This window comes from Ranitomeya variabilis, chromosome 4 (assembly GCF_051348905.1).
Source record: "Ranitomeya variabilis isolate aRanVar5 chromosome 4, aRanVar5.hap1, whole genome shotgun sequence".
Classification (NCBI taxonomy): Eukaryota; Metazoa; Chordata; class Amphibia; order Anura; family Dendrobatidae; genus Ranitomeya; species Ranitomeya variabilis.
This window is the reverse complement of record NC_135235.1, coordinates 379,199,339-379,218,914: the sequence shown is the minus strand read 5'-3', so window position 1 is coordinate 379,218,914 and position 19,576 is coordinate 379,199,339. Positions and strand designations below refer to the sequence as shown.

At 46.5% G+C, this 19,576-nt stretch overlaps 1 protein-coding gene across 3 annotated transcripts in view; it reads left to right on the top strand.

Annotated features, from left to right (window-relative positions):
- LOC143768938 (dual specificity phosphatase 29-like) overlaps nt 1–16,181 on the top strand; it is a 295,682-nt gene extending 279,501 nt beyond the window's left edge. For all 3 annotated transcript variants that reach the window (XM_077257541.1, XM_077257542.1, XM_077257543.1), the window contains exons 3-4: nt 13,483–13,703; nt 14,818–16,181. In XM_077257541.1, the coding sequence (XP_077113656.1) occupies nt 13,483–13,703; nt 14,818–15,053 (457 nt within the window). In that variant the 3' untranslated portion in view covers nt 15,054–16,181. The remainder of the gene's footprint in view (nt 1–13,482; nt 13,704–14,817) is intronic.
- The last annotated feature ends 3,395 nt before the right edge of the window (nt 16,182–19,576 follow it).

The following is a 19,576-nucleotide window of genomic DNA, read 5'->3' as shown; positions in this document are numbered from 1 at the left end:
TCTGTGTCACATGCACCATCAGCTACTCCCGCATAGGAGGTGGGAACCCCAAGGACAATAAGCTCTCTTGGGGGAGCTAGTAGCCCTTTCTCTAGCCACTTAAAGGAGCCTTTCCCAGACCCATTCATTCCTTAAGAAGGGTTCATCCTGCTCCCTTCCTTCTGGGATCACAGCAGCTGCATATCAGCGATTTTGTCAATACATTTTGAGGAACATGACCCTTGTTCCCGCCATCAGCTCTTGCAGCCTTTGAGTCAAGTATTCCATCTCTACTGTGCAATGGTTGAATAGACCCACTTCACCGCTGATGACCACCCCACAGGAGGCCCACTCTTGGTAACTTGCGGCTAGCAGGCCCTATAACATTTCTCGTGGCTCATCTCTTTGTCTCTTCCGACCCCTAGTCTGCTTACCTGTTCCTGGCTCTCCAGTCTGCAAGAACTCCAGCAGTAAAGGGTACGGCCTGGGCTCAGGCCTTGGTGGTTCTGGGAAATCATCTGGATCCAGACCACAGGCTCCTGTCACTTCTGCTGTTGCACCAGCTTCCTCTCGCGCCAATATTCCTCTGGTTACTCCATCGGGAATCTCGCATGGTTCTGCCATCTTTGTCTCCCACTAAGAATGTTACACTATATGGATGACTAATTGAATACAGCAAAAAAATGAACACTTTTTTGGAGTCTTTTAGGCCACAGAAATGTACCCCACACCACGGCATACTGTATGGCTCAGAAATTTAACTCAGAACATTAGAATTTTTTTTAATACTTTTTTTGAGTGTTATATATCACAAAAATGTACCCCAGACCTTGGAATACTGTATGGGTGAGACATTTAACCCAACAAAATTTTGGACAACTTTTTTGGCGTGATGGACATCACAGTAATGTACCCCACACTACGGAATAATATTGTATGGTTGAGTAACTTGATGGATCACAAAATGTATTACATTTTTACACAAGAAAAAAATGCTGCAGCTACATATATTTTGCAAGGGACTGCACAGCATTAATCTTTATCTACAGATTGTATTCTGCCACTGTCCCTGCTCCTGGAACTCTCTTTCCCTCCCTAAACGTAATCCAGAATGTAGATGATACAAACCACAAAGCAAATCCTTAGCCCTTAGAAGGACTGTTAGTATGATGGTTCAGCTTCAGCACCAGTATCAACACTTCTCAAGCAACGTGTAAGGAAAGGCTAAGTGAAACACAAAGGGATAAGGGAAAGGGAACCAAACATTAGGGAAGGGGGAGTGGAGACTCCTAGGCAGATCTAACGTCACCCTGTTTGCCCTATTGTCCCTATGATTCATATAGATAGAAGATGTATAATGAACCCACATAAATAAAAGTATAAAATTAAATGAATCTTTATTGAATTGGTAAATACCTTGCTATTGTTTCTTTGTACACTCCTTATTTATTTATTTTCACACCAGCAACAAATAGAGGGTTGTCACTACCTTTTTATATGTTCAATTGTTTACGCATTTGCCCGTATTGATCACATATTTGCATGTGTTATATATTTTTTTTTAGCTATATAGCTTTGATTTTGCCTTTGATCTATGTAATTTTACTAGTCACTTTGCTGTGGTGCCACCTTATGGCTAACTTTGGAATATTATGAAAATTTTCATGTTTTTATGTATGTAATAATAAAGATTAATTTAATTTTATACTTTTATCTATGTGAGTTCATTTTACATCTTCTATCTATATGAATCATGTTATTATGGTGTAGAACCATTGTCCAATATTATGATTAATTTTTAATTATATTGTGTATTTCACATTTGTTGCTTTTATTTTTGACCCTATTGTCCCTATATAGGTTCCACACCTATCGTCGAGCAGGATACCTAATCCATGCCTGACCCTGGCAATAAGCCCTACACAGGGGAGGACAGGATGAGCTCTAGTCAACCCCACTACCACTAAAGACAGATGGAATACACAAACACAGTGAACATTTAGCTTGAGTAGGCTCAGAGAGAAACACCGATGTGCTCCAAACACCTGATAGGAAGATAGCCGGCTGCAATATCTCCAAGCCTCAACATGGAAACAGAAATATCAACCACAAATCCCCAGCAGCCAGCTAGGAGTTATAAACACCCCAGGTCAAGGTGTGCCAACTAGAGCCGGGGAAAGGTTGCCACTGGGTCCTAGAGTCAGAAGGACCAGGAAGAAGTCTGCAAAGCAAACTGCTGAGACCTTCTGCAGTCAGATGAAGAGTGACAGTCTGCAGCCTCTGACTCACCTGTGACAGTACCCTCCTTTCTATGAGTGGCCTCTGGACACTCAGGACCAGGGTTTCCAGGATAAGAGGTATGGAATGAACGAACCAGCCTGGGGGCATTGACCTCTGATACAGAAACCCACATCCTTTCCTCTGGACCACCACCCCTCCATTGCACCAAATATTGTAGGGAACGAGTTGGAGGCGAGAATCTACAATTCTCGAAATTTGAAACTCTAGATTTCCATCAACCATTATTGGGGGAGGCGGTTGGGGTGAGGACTCAAGGGGTTCCACATATCTCTTTAGCAAAGACCTGTGAAAAGTGTTGTAGATATTAAGAACCTGAGGTGATGATGGTGATTATCATTCACATTCAGGTCGGGACCTGACATGTGTTTACTGACAGTCATAAGTTTATACCTGTCTCCTTCCATTGAAGTCTTCAAACAGAGGCTGGACAGACATCTGTCTGGGATGATTTAGTGAATCCTGCTTTGAGCAGGGGGTTGGACCAGATGGCCCAGGAGGTCCCTTCCAACTCTACCATTCTATGATTCTGTGTCTCTCCTAACCCTGTAAGGAACAGGTAGTGGAGAAACAGGACCATATGGACAGGTATGTGGTACTTTAGAATGTGCGCAAATGTGGCCCCCCTGAGGGACCAGTCATCATAGAGGTACTTCATCCCATCCAGAGATGTGGTACCCCAACTCTCGGGTAAGGAGGGTACACTGCGCAGAACCATAACACTTGCACCCATCACTAGACCTCTCCAGGCCAGGGAGAGATTAGGTAGAAGGTGTGGGTGAAGAGAGTGGGGAAAGGGAGGAGTTATTTAGACAGTAAGGAAGGAGTTGGTGAGAAGTGGAGCGAAGCAGATGTGTGGGTCTGAAGCTCCTGACAGTCTGAAGAGAGAGACTGGAGCTCCCAGAGGAAATTAAGTGGTCTTAGGGGCACGGAAAGTGCAGAAGCCACCCGTGGGGCCCGTATCCACGCTGACCATTGCCAGGTGGAGGGACCAGGTCTCAGGTGGGGAACCAGCCCCGGAACTAGTGGAGGAACTACAGGTCCCAGCTAGGAACCCAGAGGCTGTCGTGTCTGTAAGTGCGACAGCCACACTCACACCTATTTCGCTGAAAAGGTAGACACAGAGGGTCCAGGAGACAGTGAAGACATCGCCCGACAGGACCGGCGACTACCAACTTGGGACACTGGGTGTGAAGCGCAGGGCAGGAGAGGTGAGATCCAACGCAGTGAAACGGCCAGGAAAGGCACATACTAAGGGGGTTCTGGACAAGTGCCCTGAACTACTGGAGAGTTTGCTGGACCACTGACCTGGAGGACACAGCACCCCAGCTGGGGAATAACATCTGAACTGTGAGTAAAACTGTGGAAACTGCACCCTGCTGTGTCCTCTCAATTCTTTCCTGCATCACTCGCCCTGCACTACTACCATCAATAACTTTACCATATACCTCTAACTGCCCTGGGGACTAAGTGTGGTGCCCCAAGGTCCTGGTCATCACAGTGGTATTGCTTTCCTCCCGGGGAGAGTGATGCTACGTTTGGAGGCAAGGAAGGATAACTGCATCCAGGTACCACAAACATGCAATGCTTCACACTCCAGGCCACCAGGGGGAGCTTCTGATCCTATTTACTAGGTGACTCCCCATATATATATATTGCACCCCTCCATTGCACCAAATATTGTAGGGAACGAGTTGGAGGCGAGAATCTACAATTCTCGAAATTTGAAACTCTAGATTTCCATCAACCATTATTGGGGGAGGCGGTTGGGGTGAGGACTCAAGGGGTTCCACATATCTCTTTAGCAAAGACCTGTGAAAAGTGTTGTAGATATTAAGAACCTGAGGTGATGATGGTGATTATCATTCACATTCAGGTCGGGACCTGACATGTGTTTACTGACAGTCATAAGTTTATACCTGTCTCCTTCCATTGAAGTCTTCAAACAGAGGCTGGACAGACATCTGTCTGGGATGATTTAGTGAATCCTGCTTTGAGCAGGGGGTTGGACCAGATGGCCCAGGAGGTCCCTTCCAACTCTACCATTCTATGATTCTGTGTCTCTCCTAACCCTGTAAGGAACAGGTAGTGGAGAAACAGGACCATATGGACAGGTATGTGGTACTTTAGAATGTGCGCAAATGTGGCCCCCCTGAGGGACCAGTCATCATAGAGGTACTTCATCCCATCCAGAGATGTGGTACCCCAACTCTCGGGTAAGGAGGGTACACTGCGCAGAACCATAACACTTGCACCCATCACTAGACCTCTCCAGGCCAGGGAGAGATTAGGTAGAAGGTGTGGGTGAAGAGAGTGGGGAAAGGGAGGAGTTATTTAGACAGTAAGGAAGGAGTTGGTGAGAAGTGGAGCGAAGCAGATGTGTGGGTCTGAAGCTCCTGACAGTCTGAAGAGAGAGACTGGAGCTCCCAGAGGAAATTAAGTGGTCTTAGGGGCACGGAAAGTGCAGAAGCCACCCGTGGGGCCCGTATCCACGCTGACCATTGCCAGGTGGAGGGACCAGGTCTCAGGTGGGGAACCAGCCCCGGAACTAGTGGAGGAACTACAGGTCCCAGCTAGGAACCCAGAGGCTGTCGTGTCTGTAAGTGCGACAGCCACACTCACACCTATTTCGCTGAAAAGGTAGACACAGAGGGTCCAGGAGACAGTGAAGACATCGCCCGACAGGACCGGCGACTACCAACTTGGGACACTGGGTGTGAAGCGCAGGGCAGGAGAGGTGAGATCCAACGCAGTGAAACGGCCAGGAAAGGCACATACTAAGGGGGTTCTGGACAAGTGCCCTGAACTACTGGAGAGTTTGCTGGACCACTGACCTGGAGGACACAGCACCCCAGCTGGGGAATAACATCTGAACTGTGAGTAAAACTGTGGAAACTGCACCCTGCTGTGTCCTCTCAATTCTTTCCTGCATCACTCGCCCTGCACTACTACCATCAATAACTTTACCATATACCTCTAACTGCCCTGGGGACTAAGTGTGGTGCCCCAAGGTCCTGGTCATCACAGTGGTATTGCTTTCCTCCCGGGGAGAGTGATGCTACGTTTGGAGGCAAGGAAGGATAACTGCATCCAGGTACCACAAACATGCAATGCTTCACACTCCAGGCCACCAGGGGGAGCTTCTGATCCTATTTACTAGGTGACTCCCCATATATATATATAACTGGTAGTCTGAAGGGAAAGATAGTTAGTTCCAGACAGCCGTCTGAGGAGGCATGCCCACAGAGCTGCAGCTCCCAGAAAGAGACATTTTTGAAGGCCGAATTGTTTGCAGCGAGCGTGCAGGAGAAGGAGCACAGAAGAGGATATCAGAAGGGGACCAGCCCCGAGCAGGCTGCCTCCTTCTGAGGTGCAGAGACCGGTAGCCGGAACACCGAGGTTGTAAGGACCTCTATGGCTTACATCAGAGACCGGCAGGACAGCTAATTGCACGTTACCTGTCCGCACCTACACCCAGGAGGCACGGTGACAACCTTAGAGGCTGGGGCGTGCTAGAGTCCCTATAAACTGCCTCAAGGCACCAGTCATATGGGTATGTCCTATCCAATCCGGGGGACGGAGAGAGATAACATCTGTGAGGACCTTATGAGAAGCTTAGCAGTAAGGGACTACACCACGGCGCTAGAGGAAAGGCTTTTATTCTCCACCTGGACAAGGGGATTCTGGACTTGCCTCCAAACCGGCCGGACCATGCCTGCCCTGTGGTCTGGTGCTCTGGACTGTGGATGCTGAAGTCTTCAGTAAAGGTAAAGAGACTGCAAACCTGTGTCCTCGTTCTTCTCAGCGCCACTCACCATTCACCATCTATACACTGGGAAGCCCTGGGGATATACTTCTGCAGCGCCCCAGAGACCTGGTCATTAACATCGCTCTGCCGCTAAGGGGGGTGATGGTACGTCTGATGGCACTGAAGGAGTTCACCTGACCAGGTATCATAGACACCAATACACTTCATAGTCTGGCCTCCAGGGGGAGCTAAGGGCGCTATGTATTAGGCCACTCCTCACAATCTGGTAAAACTGGGGGTTAGATAGAAAGTTAGACAGAAAGCTGACTGGGTTGGAACCAGGCAACATCCTGTGGCAGAGGGTGTTGCAGGGGAAGATTCAGGGGGGTCCCTGTCAGGGGTGGGATCCTGACAGAGGCCTAGCGAACAGAAAAGAATGTTAAGGAACCGCACCTGCACTACATCGCGGCGGTATCTCAAGAAAGGACAAGAAGCGAGGTTTATTGTGGAGAGTGAGAAACGAGATCAAAGCAAAAAGGAGATAACACCAATAGGAGTCGTGCTGTAAGATCGAGGCAACATCCTATTGAGGCACGTAGCCGGTGGCCAGAACGCCGAGGAAGTATTAGGCTCCACGCAATACTTCAAACAGAGGCAGGACAGTTGATTTTAGGTTGGCACGGATTTCCACCTGCAAAGGGAACTCTGGAGGTGCCATCGGACCGGCCGGTCTCTTACAGTCCTGTTAACCGTACTCTGGATTGAGGACCTTGAAGCCTTCAGTAAAGAGGTAAAGAGACTGCAACCCTGTGTCCTCGTTATTGACCGCGAACTGCACTACGCACCATCACCTACACCTTTCATTGGACGCCCCTTAGCAGGGTCACGGACCGGGTCTAGCCACCGTGACAACCCCAGAACCGAGACAGAGAGGCCCGGTGCTGAGTATCCGGCCCTGCGTCTGGGGGCGCTCCAAACTTGGCGTCACAAACAGGATCTACTTAAGCCTGAAGAATCAGGTCATGTGTGCCTTGGAACTGTGATTTGTTGTGCTTGAACTGTGACTTATTGCAAAGACTGTGTATTGTCACTTGTTGCCAAAAGTTCCCGCCAAAACCGCCTCCATTGCAGCGCCACGGGGAGCGCAGAGGAAGAAGAAGGGCGTGCCATGGGAGGAGGCTACCAAAGTGGCGCCAAAAGTGGCGACCGCCCCCTCCGACTACTGCTGCGAGATGACGACCTGCCCAGAAGCGGAGGAGAACCACCCCCTGATTTGCAACGGCGGGAACGGAGTAAAGAGGGAGCTCCACCCCGGAGAAATGGCCGAGCCAGGTGCATGTGCAGCCATCGAATGCGGGACAACGAAGATGATCAGCGAGTGCCCGAGCGATGGCGAGGTGATCCCGGCCTGTCCTCGTCCACTGGAGACGGACCTGAGTCCACTGCAGCTGGAGGATCCTCACCTCTCGGCGCCGCAGGCGGCGGAGCCGAGCCAGCCCATCCCGAACATGGAGCCAGCTGATGCGAAGCAATGGGGGTCGGAGCTGCATCAGGAGACCGCCCTGGAGGAACCACAGTCCGGGCTGCGGCCGATTCCAGTTTCCTTGTCAACGGAACGGATCGACATCGGTGGAATCACAACAGACGCAGGTATGGAAAGCGTCCCTGCTCCCCCGACCGATCCTGCTCTCCTGACCGACCCTGCTCCCGTGACCGCTCCCCAGCCCGACAATAACCGAGTTTTTACCGCTGAGCTAGTGATACTGACCCCAGGCACCATGGAGAAGTTGGTGCCTCCGCTACCAACCACGATGGGGGAACCGCTAGATGTGAGCTCAGAGGGGGTGACCTTCCAATGGGACACCCCGCGGATCGGGCCAGACGGGGCCAGGCAGGAGGGCCTCAGCATTGCTGCGCTCACCTGGGAACAGTATAAACAATGCTTGATTCGGCAATGGCAAAACCGAAGGGAGACAGAACTAAATGACCCACCGAGAATACAGAGATCAAAGACTGAACACAACAAGAGGAACCCGGTCAGGCAGGGGACTGTACTAGCCTTCCACCCGAAGCGGGGTTGGGGCTCTATACAGGAACCGGGACTACCGACTGACATCTTCTTTACCAGCTACAATGTGAAAACTCCATCCCGCAATCGATATGACAATCAGCTACCATGTAAAGGGGATCAGGTTACCTACACCCGCCACCAGAGCGCGCAGGGGTGGTGCGCTCAAGACGTCCAACGGTGTGAGCCGGTAGTCGCGCCACCTGCTGTCCCGCTGATGACCAACCCTGATTTGACCAACACCACTACTCTTGCTACGGTGTATATTTTTGCTGCCACTGAACTTGCAACCACAGCCGATATTCGAATCCAGACACCGGGTGATCTGGCCGTGTCTGGGAGACCAACTAATCATACTGATACTGCATCCGCCGAGGATAGAGGACCACAACCTCCCCGGCCGGCGAGTGTCCGCCACCAATTGATGCAGTGTAATCTCCTATGAGGATAAACCTCGGAACCACGAGAATGTATACAGTTAATTGTTCGTCTTTTTGTGTTTCTCTGCTGCTATAACCCGATCAGGGTTATCTCTTAAAGGGATCCCTTAGTTGACCCGGGATCCCTATTTTGCCTTTTTGATTGGTTCATCACTGTTTTAAAGACTACCGAATCATGGACGGTGAATGGTTCACAAACTGTTTTGTAAATAGTTTGCACCTTATTAAAGGTGCCCCCTACTGGTTTTACAAGAAAAAGAACTCTTTGCGAAGAAACTGTTCCTGGAAACAGTACAGGAGTTCCTGCCTTACACGAACTTGCAGATTGAAAAGTTGTGCTACCTCCTAGAGACTTGGTTCCCTCTTAAAGGGAACGTTCACCAATAGCACTTAAAGTATAATGTTGCCTTAAGAGAAGTAGCAATAATGTTTATATGTAGAAGTAATATGAGGTTAGTTAGTTATAAGAAAATGTTTGATAATGTTGCTAGAGTTTGAGGACAGGGAAGTGAACCCGTACGGGGTTAGATGGTGAGTCCTCCTAGGAGCCATAGAGAGATGGTTCAGTGTTCCTGTGCTAAGAAAAGAGGCAGTAGGCCTGGGCAGATAGACAGGCAGTCCTGCATAAGACAAATCAAGAAGAAAGTGTTGCACTTAGAAGAGAGAAGTGATAAAAGGTAATTTATATTTTAGGAGTTTTATAGTAAGCCTTTAGTGGATTCAGCTTGTACGTCCTTAGAGGCAAAGTTAAATTATTGTTGAGAATTTGCACTAAGTAGAATACCCAGCTGGGTAAGAAAAGTTATTTATAGGATGTTATTTAAAATGTTTAACCATGTTCTGTTTGTAACGTTCAAGTGTCCTCACCTCCCATAAAGGGAAGCTCTGTTCAAATTTACTTGTTTCTGCATTTCAAAAATTGTATGTCTTTTTGCTGATATGTATTGTTGTTTTTTTCCCAGTCCAGGAGTACTGGATTTAACCGGGGGGGAGTGCAGCGCCCCAGAGACCTGGTCATTGCAGTAACATCGCTCTGCCGCTAAGGGGGGTGATGGTACGTCTGATGGCACTGAAGGAGTTCACCTGACCAGGTATCACAGACACCAATACACTTCATAGTCTGGCCTCCAGGGGGAGCTAAGGGCACTATGTATTAGGCCACTCCTCACAATCTGGTAAAACTGGGGGTTAGATAGAAAGTTAGACAGAAAGCTGACTGGGTTGGAACCAGGCAACATCCTGTGGCAGAGGGTGTTGCAGGGGAAGATTCAGGGGGGTCCCTGTCAGGGGTGGGATCCTGACAGAGGCTTAGCGAACAGAAAAGAACGTTAAGGAACCGCGCCTGCTCTACATCGCGGTGGTATCTCAAGAAAGGACAAGAAGCAAGGTTTATTGTGGAGAGTGAGAAACGAGATCAAAGCAAAAAGGAGATAACACCAATAGATCGAGGCAACATCCTATTGAGGCGCGTAGCCGGTGGCCAGAACGCCGAGGAAGTATTAGGCTCCAAGCAATACTTCAAACAGAGGCAGGACAGTTGATTTTAGGTTGGCTGTCTCACCAAAATCACCTAAGAAGACATAGGGGGCAACTGTGGGAGAGGGGCGACGCTAGGGTCCCGGAAGAACTCCAGGCCTTCCCGTCATACGGGTGCGTCCTATCCATATCATCTGGGGGACAGAGAAGAACATCAGAACAGACATAAGTTGTGGGAAATAACATCAGAAACAGACACAACAGTTGTGAGGACTATCCCGTGGTGCTCAGCAGGGAAGTACTATAAAACACAGGCGCTAGAAGGTAGGCACAGATTTCCACCTGCAAAGGGAACTCTGGAGGTGCCATCGGACCGGCCGGTCTCTTACAGCCCTGTTAACCGTACTCTGGATTGAGGACCTCGAAGCCTTCAGTAAAGAGGTAAAGAGACTGCAACCCTGTGTCCTCGTTATTCACCGCGAACTGCACTACTCACCATCACCTACACCTTTCATTGGACGCCCCCTTAGCAGGGTCACGGACTGGGTCTAGCCACCGTGACAACCCCAGAACCGAGACAGAGAGGCCCGGTGCCGAGTATCCCGCGGCCCTGCGTCTGGGGGCGCTCCACTTCACCTGTGGGAAGGTATACCATCTAGCTGCCATAACATCACCTCAGTGGACCCCTTAAAGCAGTGTCGGTCACCCTGACCGAATACCACAGGTGGCATCACGAACATAAACTTTATCCCTTTAAAGACCTTTCCCTTTTATACGGATGTCCCAGGGCCACGGACCGGGTCAGCCACTGTGACATCCCCCTGTAAAGTACTGGACCCGGTACCAAGTACCCCCTTGCCCTGACGGGGCGCTCCATAAGCTCTACCTGTGGAGAGCTATAACAACTCTGCTGCATCACCATCAGCCCCAGCGGCCCCTTTAAGCAGCTGGCCATCCCTAGCCAAGTACCACAGGTGGCGTCACGAACAATCCCCCTTTCCTATATAAACTTTATTCCCTACAAACATTCCCCTCATCACTTTTATTGTGCACCCAGGGCCACGGACCGGGTCACTGCTGCCGTGATCACCCCTTTAAGAAACGTCTGACCCGGTTCCAAGTACCCCATGGCCCTAGCAGGTGTCGCACAAACCCCACAGGTAGACACTTGTTCAACCACATCCCGATGCAAACCTGGTCACCAAAAACGATGAGAAAGGAGGTCCGTGGTTGCCTTACCACCTGGGTGGCCAGCAAATCCACAGTCATGATATTCTCCAGTTACTCTGTGGAGCAATTTAAACTGCACAAACAACCTCCCTGAAGGGCAGGAAGCAGAGGCGTCCCCCTGAGCCTCCAACACCTCACCCTCCAGGTCAGTGTACAAGGCCGGAATGCCTACCCCCTTCTGCAAAATAGTGGCAGGGTCCTCAAAGCCAGACAAAAATGTCAGTAAGGTCCCTGTAGATACAGCAGAAGGGGAAACGTTTAGACAGTTACGATGACAGTAAGATCCCCACTTTACAATCTCTCTGGATTGCCAATCCACAGTTGGATTATGCTTCACAAACCAGGGCAACCCCAGAACCATTGGAGTGTGGAGACCCTTCAGAACATAACAAGGGATTATTTCATAATGCAAAGACCCCACCTTCAGCCTTATGTTATGAACAATTTGTGTCAGTTTTCTCTGTGCAAGTGGTGCTGAGTCGATGGTGCAAATAGGATTAGGTTCAGCCAAGTTAGAGCAGACAAAACCATGAATTCTAGCAAACTCAGCATCCACCATACGGACTCAAGCTCCACTGTCTAAAAACACAGAATTTTTTTCAGACCGGCTCTCTAGCACCATCTATGCTGTCAGGACAGCGAGAATTGCAGGTTAAAGACGAACACACACCTTGATTATCAAGCTCAAGGCTTCCAAGGGTTAATTGGAGCGCCCCCAAGGGCCGTGGGGTACTTGGTATTGGGTTGGTTCTTAAAGGGGATGTGTCACGGCAGCAGTGACCTGGTCCATGGCCCTGGGCGTCCAATAAAAGTGAAATAAAAGGGGAAAAATAAAGTTTATGAGCGTTATTGTTCGTGACGCCACCTGTGGTATTCGGCAAATAGGTGATGTTAGCCGACACTGCTTAAATGGGACCGCTGGAGCTGGTGGTGATGCAGAAAAGTTGGTACAGCTCTCCACAGGTAGAGCTTTAGTCCCAGGGCACTTAGGTTGTAAATGATGGTGGATATAGTGCAGGGTGGATGGCGCAGTAAATAATTGTGAGGACCCAGTGGTACAGTTTCCAAAGCTTTATTCACAGTTCTTAGTTGCCCCAGCCGGGGTGCTGTGTCCTCCGAGTAGGTGGTCCAGCCAGCTCTCTGGCAATTTGGGTGCACTTTCCAGAACCCTCTTTTTATGTTCCTTTTTCTGGCCATCTCTCTGCGCTGGCTTCGCCTCTCCTGCCCTGCCCCTGCCACACAGTGTCCCAAGCCAGCAGCCTCAGATCTTGTCAGGCAGAGAGCTCTAAGTCCCCCCTGGAACCTATATGACTGCCTTTTCAGTGAATGTGTGCAGATGTGACTGTGCTTCTTGCAAAAGCCACAGTCTCCGGTTATTGAGTCTTTAGTTTATCCACTAGAATGGGGCCCCTGATTGTGCCTAGTCCCTCCACCTGACTATGGTCAGCGTGAATGCAAGCCCCACGGACTTCTCACTACCCGTGCCTCTAGGACCCCTTCCTTCTCTTCTTTCTTTAGCTTCATTTTCCTTCAGTTCCCTCTCTTTGGGAACCCCTTTCTGTCTGATAGGAGCTGCAGACCCTCACGTCTGCTCAGCTCCAGTTCTCTCACAATCTCCTAACTTTCCCTCCTAATTAGCTCCTCCCCTACTCTACCTACCCCACCCACTCCTCCAACACCCTTTTCTATTCATCCTGGGATGAGGTCTTCCTCCCCTAGGGTACGCGCAGGTACTCACCAGCTCTGACGTGTCCAGTTTTTGCTCTTATTTTATTCCCGACGCTCCCCTAAGTATTGCATTTTTGCTGCTCTTTTTTAACAACCACCATATGGCTCCAGAGAAGTGTACCTTTTCATTTATCGTTATTTTTAGGGGTTTTACCAAAGGGTCGTTGCTCACATGATTCTCTGGGATGAGTCTTTAGTCTGCTCGGCCTTATTACTCTGTGAGCAAAGATGGCAAAGACCATGAACATTTCTACTATATTTCTACTACTTTTCTACTACATTTTATCCACCATATCTCCGGAACTGTATGGTGGATAAAAAGGAATAAAATAATCAGGGGAGCAGCGAGAAGACGAATAAAACTGGCTGCTACTTTTGACCTGGAAACATGTCCTCTAAGCTGTCAGAGCTACTGAATACTGCCCAGAGGTTCTGCACATCAGCATAGATTTGGGGGAAAAGCTGCAATTGTTTTAGTCACTTTAGGTCATTATTGTCATTGAATTATCCTTTAGGAAAACCGCATTGGACCGCTATAGTTTGGAGAAAAATGGCTTCACTCATATTCTGAATGCAGCACATGGGCGCTGGAATGTGGACACTGGAGCAGAGTATTACAGCGATATGATTGTGGAGTATTATGGGGTGGAAGCCGCAGACCTACCCAGCTTTGATCTCAGTCAATTTTTCTATCCTGCAGCTGAATTCATACACATGGCACTAAACAAGTCAAACAGTAAGTATTGAAAATAACAGCACGCCAAATCCTCGACTTTTTGCCGCAATTTAAATGAGAAAGACAATGCAGATACCACTAGGGGGAGCTCAGTGTACAGGAATCTGTGCGGCTCAATGGAAGCCATAAAACCCATAGGCCGGGAGCTCCCTCTCCAGGTAGCTGTAGGAAAACACTATTACTACGCGAAGGTGCGCTGCAGCAGTTTTCTCCCAGAAAGCATGTCTGGAGCGAAGCAGACTTGCTTTACTGCATTTTAGTCACGTGATATGATTTTTCGCAGTGGATGAATGCAATGAGTGGAATCATTTACATAGCATGTGGCCAGAGAAATTATTTAGAAATCATTAAAAGGGTTTTCCACTTTCAGGAAAATAACAGAGGAGGTTGTCATCCTCTTGGGTCTAGCTCCAGCTACCTGTTGCTTCTTTGATCTCAGTATTTTGGCTGCAGCGGTGACGTCATATCACCAGTGCGCATCACCGCTGCAGCAAATCACTGAGCTCAGTGGCTATGTTGAGGAAGACAGCATAAGCCACTAAGCTCGGTGATCACCTGCAGCAGTGATACATGCTGTTGACAGGACATCATCACTGCAGCCAAATCTATGAGGGGAGATTTGGTGCTGGACCTGGGAGGAGGACTTGCTTCTGTGTTATTTTAGGTATTTCCCAGTCTTTCTCACACTTTCCCTAGACACCTTTCCTATCCTGCCCTACATTGTTCATTTTATAATATTGTAGTCTTCATATGTGGTAAGGAACCTTTGGGACCACTCCAAGCCCTGATACAGCTGCTGTTTCTCCACCTATAGCTGCACCACAGCATTTGAAAGTGAAAAGGGCTTGCTTCAGTTAGGTAGAAAATGCTTTTTTAATAACACATTATATAAGGAGTAATAGACAAATTGAAGCAGTCTGAAAACCACAGTTCTTTGGAGTACATCAAAACCATAGTGTATGTGTGAGCATTGCCCGATCACTGGGCCACTTCTTGTGTTACACCTAAAGCAACAATATAGTCCATATTCAGCTATAGAAAAACTACAGGTGTTTATAGCAGTATTAGAAAACCTTTACACGATAAACAATGATTTTTTATTTTTTTTTTGCAGGTAAGGTGTTAGTCCACTGTGCGATGGGCCGCAGTCGCTCTGCCTCTCTAGTTCTGGCTTACTTGATGATCTATGAAAAAATGACAGTTGTTGATGCAATTACACAAGTCTTGAAGCACCGCTGTATACTTCCCAACCGGGGCTTCCTCAAGCAGCTACGTCAATTGGACATTCAGCTGGCCTTAGAGAGGCGAGCTGCAAGGGATGGTGAAAATAGTTTTGATAAAAGTGAATGATAAAGAAGAATAATCCAAGATCAGAGTTTGTGATGGAAATCTAACACTGCAAATTTAGTTTAGTTTCTCCTTCAATGTTATGCTTCCATCATACAGGTACCCAATCATGAGATCTGTCAGGTTCCAAATTATGGGAATACTTCAATACTGGCATTGAGAAAGATTCTTTAGATTTCCAAATTACATCATTTAAGAGAGCATGTTTACCTATAGTCTTACAGAAAGTTGTTGTTTGCCACTTCTGGATATCCTGATATCCCAAGGGGCAGCAGGAAATGTCACAAAAATGAATACTAAAACTGTGCTGAATTTAAGTATTTTTACTTGATTTCTCTAATTGTTTATACATCTGATATCGTGTGACGCTCCTTCTATACTTGTTTACATTATTTATAAATTTAATGACTATTAAAGTGACTTGATAACTGCATTATTGTGTATGTATTGATTGATGACAAGTAGAGTTTTCCACTAGACTACACAGTATTTTCACTTGGCCATAAGAGTGTACCAATATTCAAAGTTCAGGCAGTCATTTCACTCATTACACATAAATAAATGCAACATGTGTAAATTATTGGGGAATTCTGATAACATAGCATCTTCTGTATCCAAGTTGGAAAGAGATTTGAATAGAGTATATGGCCACACCTTAACTTCAGTCTCAAAATGCACAAAAATAAAAATGAAAAATCTATACTCTTCTTGGGCAATTCTTAGCCAAATTAAATTAAATTAAATTAGGCATAGAAATCCTCTTTATCAAATTGACCTACACACCTTGACATAATCCTGAAATTATGATAATAATAGTTTTTCTGCTATTGTAAAATGCACCATGAACTAAACTTTTTTCTACATAAGTTTGGTGTGAAGTCTACTATTCACAAAAGGCAAATCACTAGAAAAAGGTGTATGAAGCAAGTACGGTAAAGAAAACATTGGAGATTTTAGATCTGAAGCCTGTTAAAGTGTTTGTGAACCCCTTGAATTATAACAAACTGTAATTTGGGATCAGCAGGAGAGAATAAAAATGTTTGAAACTTTATAACACAAATCTGTTTTTTTCACACTAGAAAACAAGAATTCCAAAGTGTTGCTGAGGGAGGCAGCGAACACCTTCATAGAATCATAGAATGCTACAGTTGGAAGGGACCTCAAGGGTCATCATGTATTCCAGATTAGGCCTGACCAAGGAGGAGTAGAGGGGGATAATTACTTCATGTGATCTAGACTCTATGCTTCTCTTAATACATCTTAGAACTGTGTTTGCCTTTTTGCTGCTGCATCACGCTGTCGCCTCATGTGCAGTCTGTGATCTATTAGTATACTCAAGTCTTTTTCACACATGCTGTTGCTTAGTTCTATTCCTCCCATTTTATAGATGTAATTTTCTTTTTTTTCTGCCCTCATGTAGAATCTTGCATTTCTTCCTGTGAAATACCATTCTCCTTCTATTAGTTGCTGCCCATTGTTCAAGCGGATCTAGATCCTTCTGAATTCTTTCTATGTCTTCTCTAGTGTTAGCTATCCCTCCTATCTTTGCATTGTCTGCAAATTTGATTCGTTTACCTTCAATTCCCTTATCTAGATAATTTATAAAAATGTTGAACAACACTGGGGCCAGAACAGATCCTTGTGGTACTGGTAGCCCAGTTGAAACACTTGTCCAATTGGATGTGCAACCATTTCTTACAACCCATTGAGTACGATCACTGAGCCAATTATGAATCCACCTAACCTTAGCCTTGTCAATCCCCTTGGTCATTTTTTCAATAAGGATAGTATGAGATACTTTATCAAATGCTTTGCTGAAGTCGAGATATATTATATCTACCGCATTTTCCTGATCCACCCAGTCAGTGATTCCATCATAGAATGAAATTAGATTAGTTTGACATGACTTGATTGCTACAAAACCATGCTGGCTCTGGTTAATGACTGTATTCTTATCCAAATACATACATGCTGTTTAATAATTTGTTCAAATATCTTTCCTGGTATAGAAGGCTCACTGGCATGTAATTTCCTGGCTCCGTCTTCTTTCCTTTTTTGAAGATAGGGACAACATTTGCCCTTCTCCAATCTTCTAGGACTTCTCCTGTTTTCCAGGATTTTTCAAAGATTCTGGCTAGTAGTTCTGCAATTTCCCCTGCTAACTCTTTCAATACATTAGGATGTAATTCATCTGAACAAGGAAATTTAAATTAATTTAAAATAGCTAAGTGTTTCCTCTCTATCTCTCTGTTTAAGAATAGAGTGGATTCTTTTATTCCTTCGATGGCACCATGAAGATCAATTGATGTTACATTTGGTTTCTTAGAGAATACAGATGCAAAATAGGATTTTAACCCCTTTCTGACATCCAACCTACTATCCCGTCCATGTGGGCTGGGCCCGTCTAACCACGGACGGGATAGTACGTCAGAGCCGATTGGCCGCACACATGGATGGTGTGCGGCCGATCGGGTCCAGGTGTCAGATGATTCTCACAGCTGACACCCAGCACTAAGTGCCAAGAGTGGTCACAGACCGCTCACGGCACTTTAACCCCCAAAACACTGCGATCAAACATGATAGCAGTGTTCTGAAGCCAGCACAAGGGCTGACAGCCCCTCTGCCTCTGGATGGGAGACCCAGCAGAGACCCCGATCGCTGCCATGGAGACCTGATGTCATAATGACAACATCCGGGTTTCCATAGCTGAGAGACTTCCTGTCATGCGTAGTGCATGTCAGGAAGTCTCTAAGGTCAGTGCACAGAAGCTGCAGCGCTGACAGCTTCTATAGCATGCAAATCTGCATGCTATAGAAGCGATCAGCATGCAAAAAATGAGTGTCCTAGTGGGACACAGTGTAAAAGGAAGAATTAAAAAATGTTTTTAAATAATTGCAAAAATATTTTTAAAAAATAATAATAAAAAATCAATATTTATTCTATCAATAAAGAAATATTTAAATGAAAAATAATCTAAACAATAAAAGTACACATATTTGGTATCCCCACGTCCATAATGACTTGCCGTATATAACTGTCCCACTAGTTAACCCCTTTAGTGAACACCATAAAAAAAGGCAAAAAGCAATGCTTTATCATAATACCGCCGAACAAAAAGTGTAATAACACATGATCAAAAAGACGGATATACAGTACAGACCAAAAGTTTGGACACACCTTCTCATTTAAAGATTTTTCTGTATTTTCATGACTATGAAAACTGTACATTCACACTGAAGGCATCAAAACTATGAATTAACACATGTGGAATTATATACTTAACAAAAAAGTGTTAAACTGAAATTATGTCTTATATTCTAGGTTCTTCAAAGTAGCCACCTTTTGCTTTGATGACGGCTTTGCACACTCTTGGAATTCTCTTGATGATCTTCAAGAGGTAGTCACCGGGAATGGTTTTCACGTCACAGGTGTGCCCTGTCAGGTTTAATAAGTGGGATTTCTTGCCTTATAAATGGGGTTGGAACCATCAGTTGTGTTGTGCAGAAGTTTGGTGGATAGACAGCTGATAGTCCTACTGAATAGACTGTTAGAATTTATATTATGGCAAGAAAAAATCAGCTAAGTAAAGAAAAACGAGTGGCCCACATTACTTTAAGAAATGAAGGTCAGTCAGTCCAAAAAATTGGGAAAACTTTGAAAGTGTCCCCAATTGCAGTGGCAAAAACCATCAAGCACTACAAAGAAACTGGCTCACATGAGGACCGCCCCAGGAAAGGAAGACCAAGAGTCACCTCTGCTTCTGAGGATGAGTTTATCCGAGTCACCAGCCTCAGAAATCGCAGATTAACAGCAGCTCAGATTAGAGACCAGGTCAATGTCACACAGAGTTCTAGCAGCAGACACATCTCTACAACAACTGTTAAGAGGAGACTTTGTGCAGCAGGCCTTCATGGTAAAATAGCTGCTAGGAAACCACTGCTAAGGACAGACAACAAGCAGAAGAGATTTGTTTGGGCTAAAGAACACAAGGAATGGACATTAGAACAGTGTAAATCTGTGCTTTGGTCTGATGAGTCCAAATTTGAGATCTTTGGTTCCAACCACCATGTCTTTATGCAATGCAGCAAAGGTGAACGGATGGACTCTACATGCCTGGTTCCCACCGTGAAGCATGGAGGAGGTGTGATGGCGTGGGGGTGCTTTGCTGGTGACACTGTTGGGGTTTTATTCAAAATTGAAGGCATACTGAACCAGCATGGCTACCACAGCATCTTGCAGCGGCATGCTATTCCATCCGGTTTATGTTTAGTTGGACCATCATTTATTTTTCAACAGGACAATGAGCCCAAACTCACCTCCAGGCTGTGTAAGGGCTATTTGACCAAGAAGGAGAGTGATGGGGTGCTACGCCAGATGACCTGGCTTCCACAGTCACCAGACCTGAACCCAATGGAGATGGTTTGGGGTGAGCCGGACCGCAGAGTGAAGGCAAAAGGGCCAACAAGTGCTAAGCATCTCTGGGAACTCCTTCAAGATTGTTGGAAGACCATTCCTGGTGACTACCT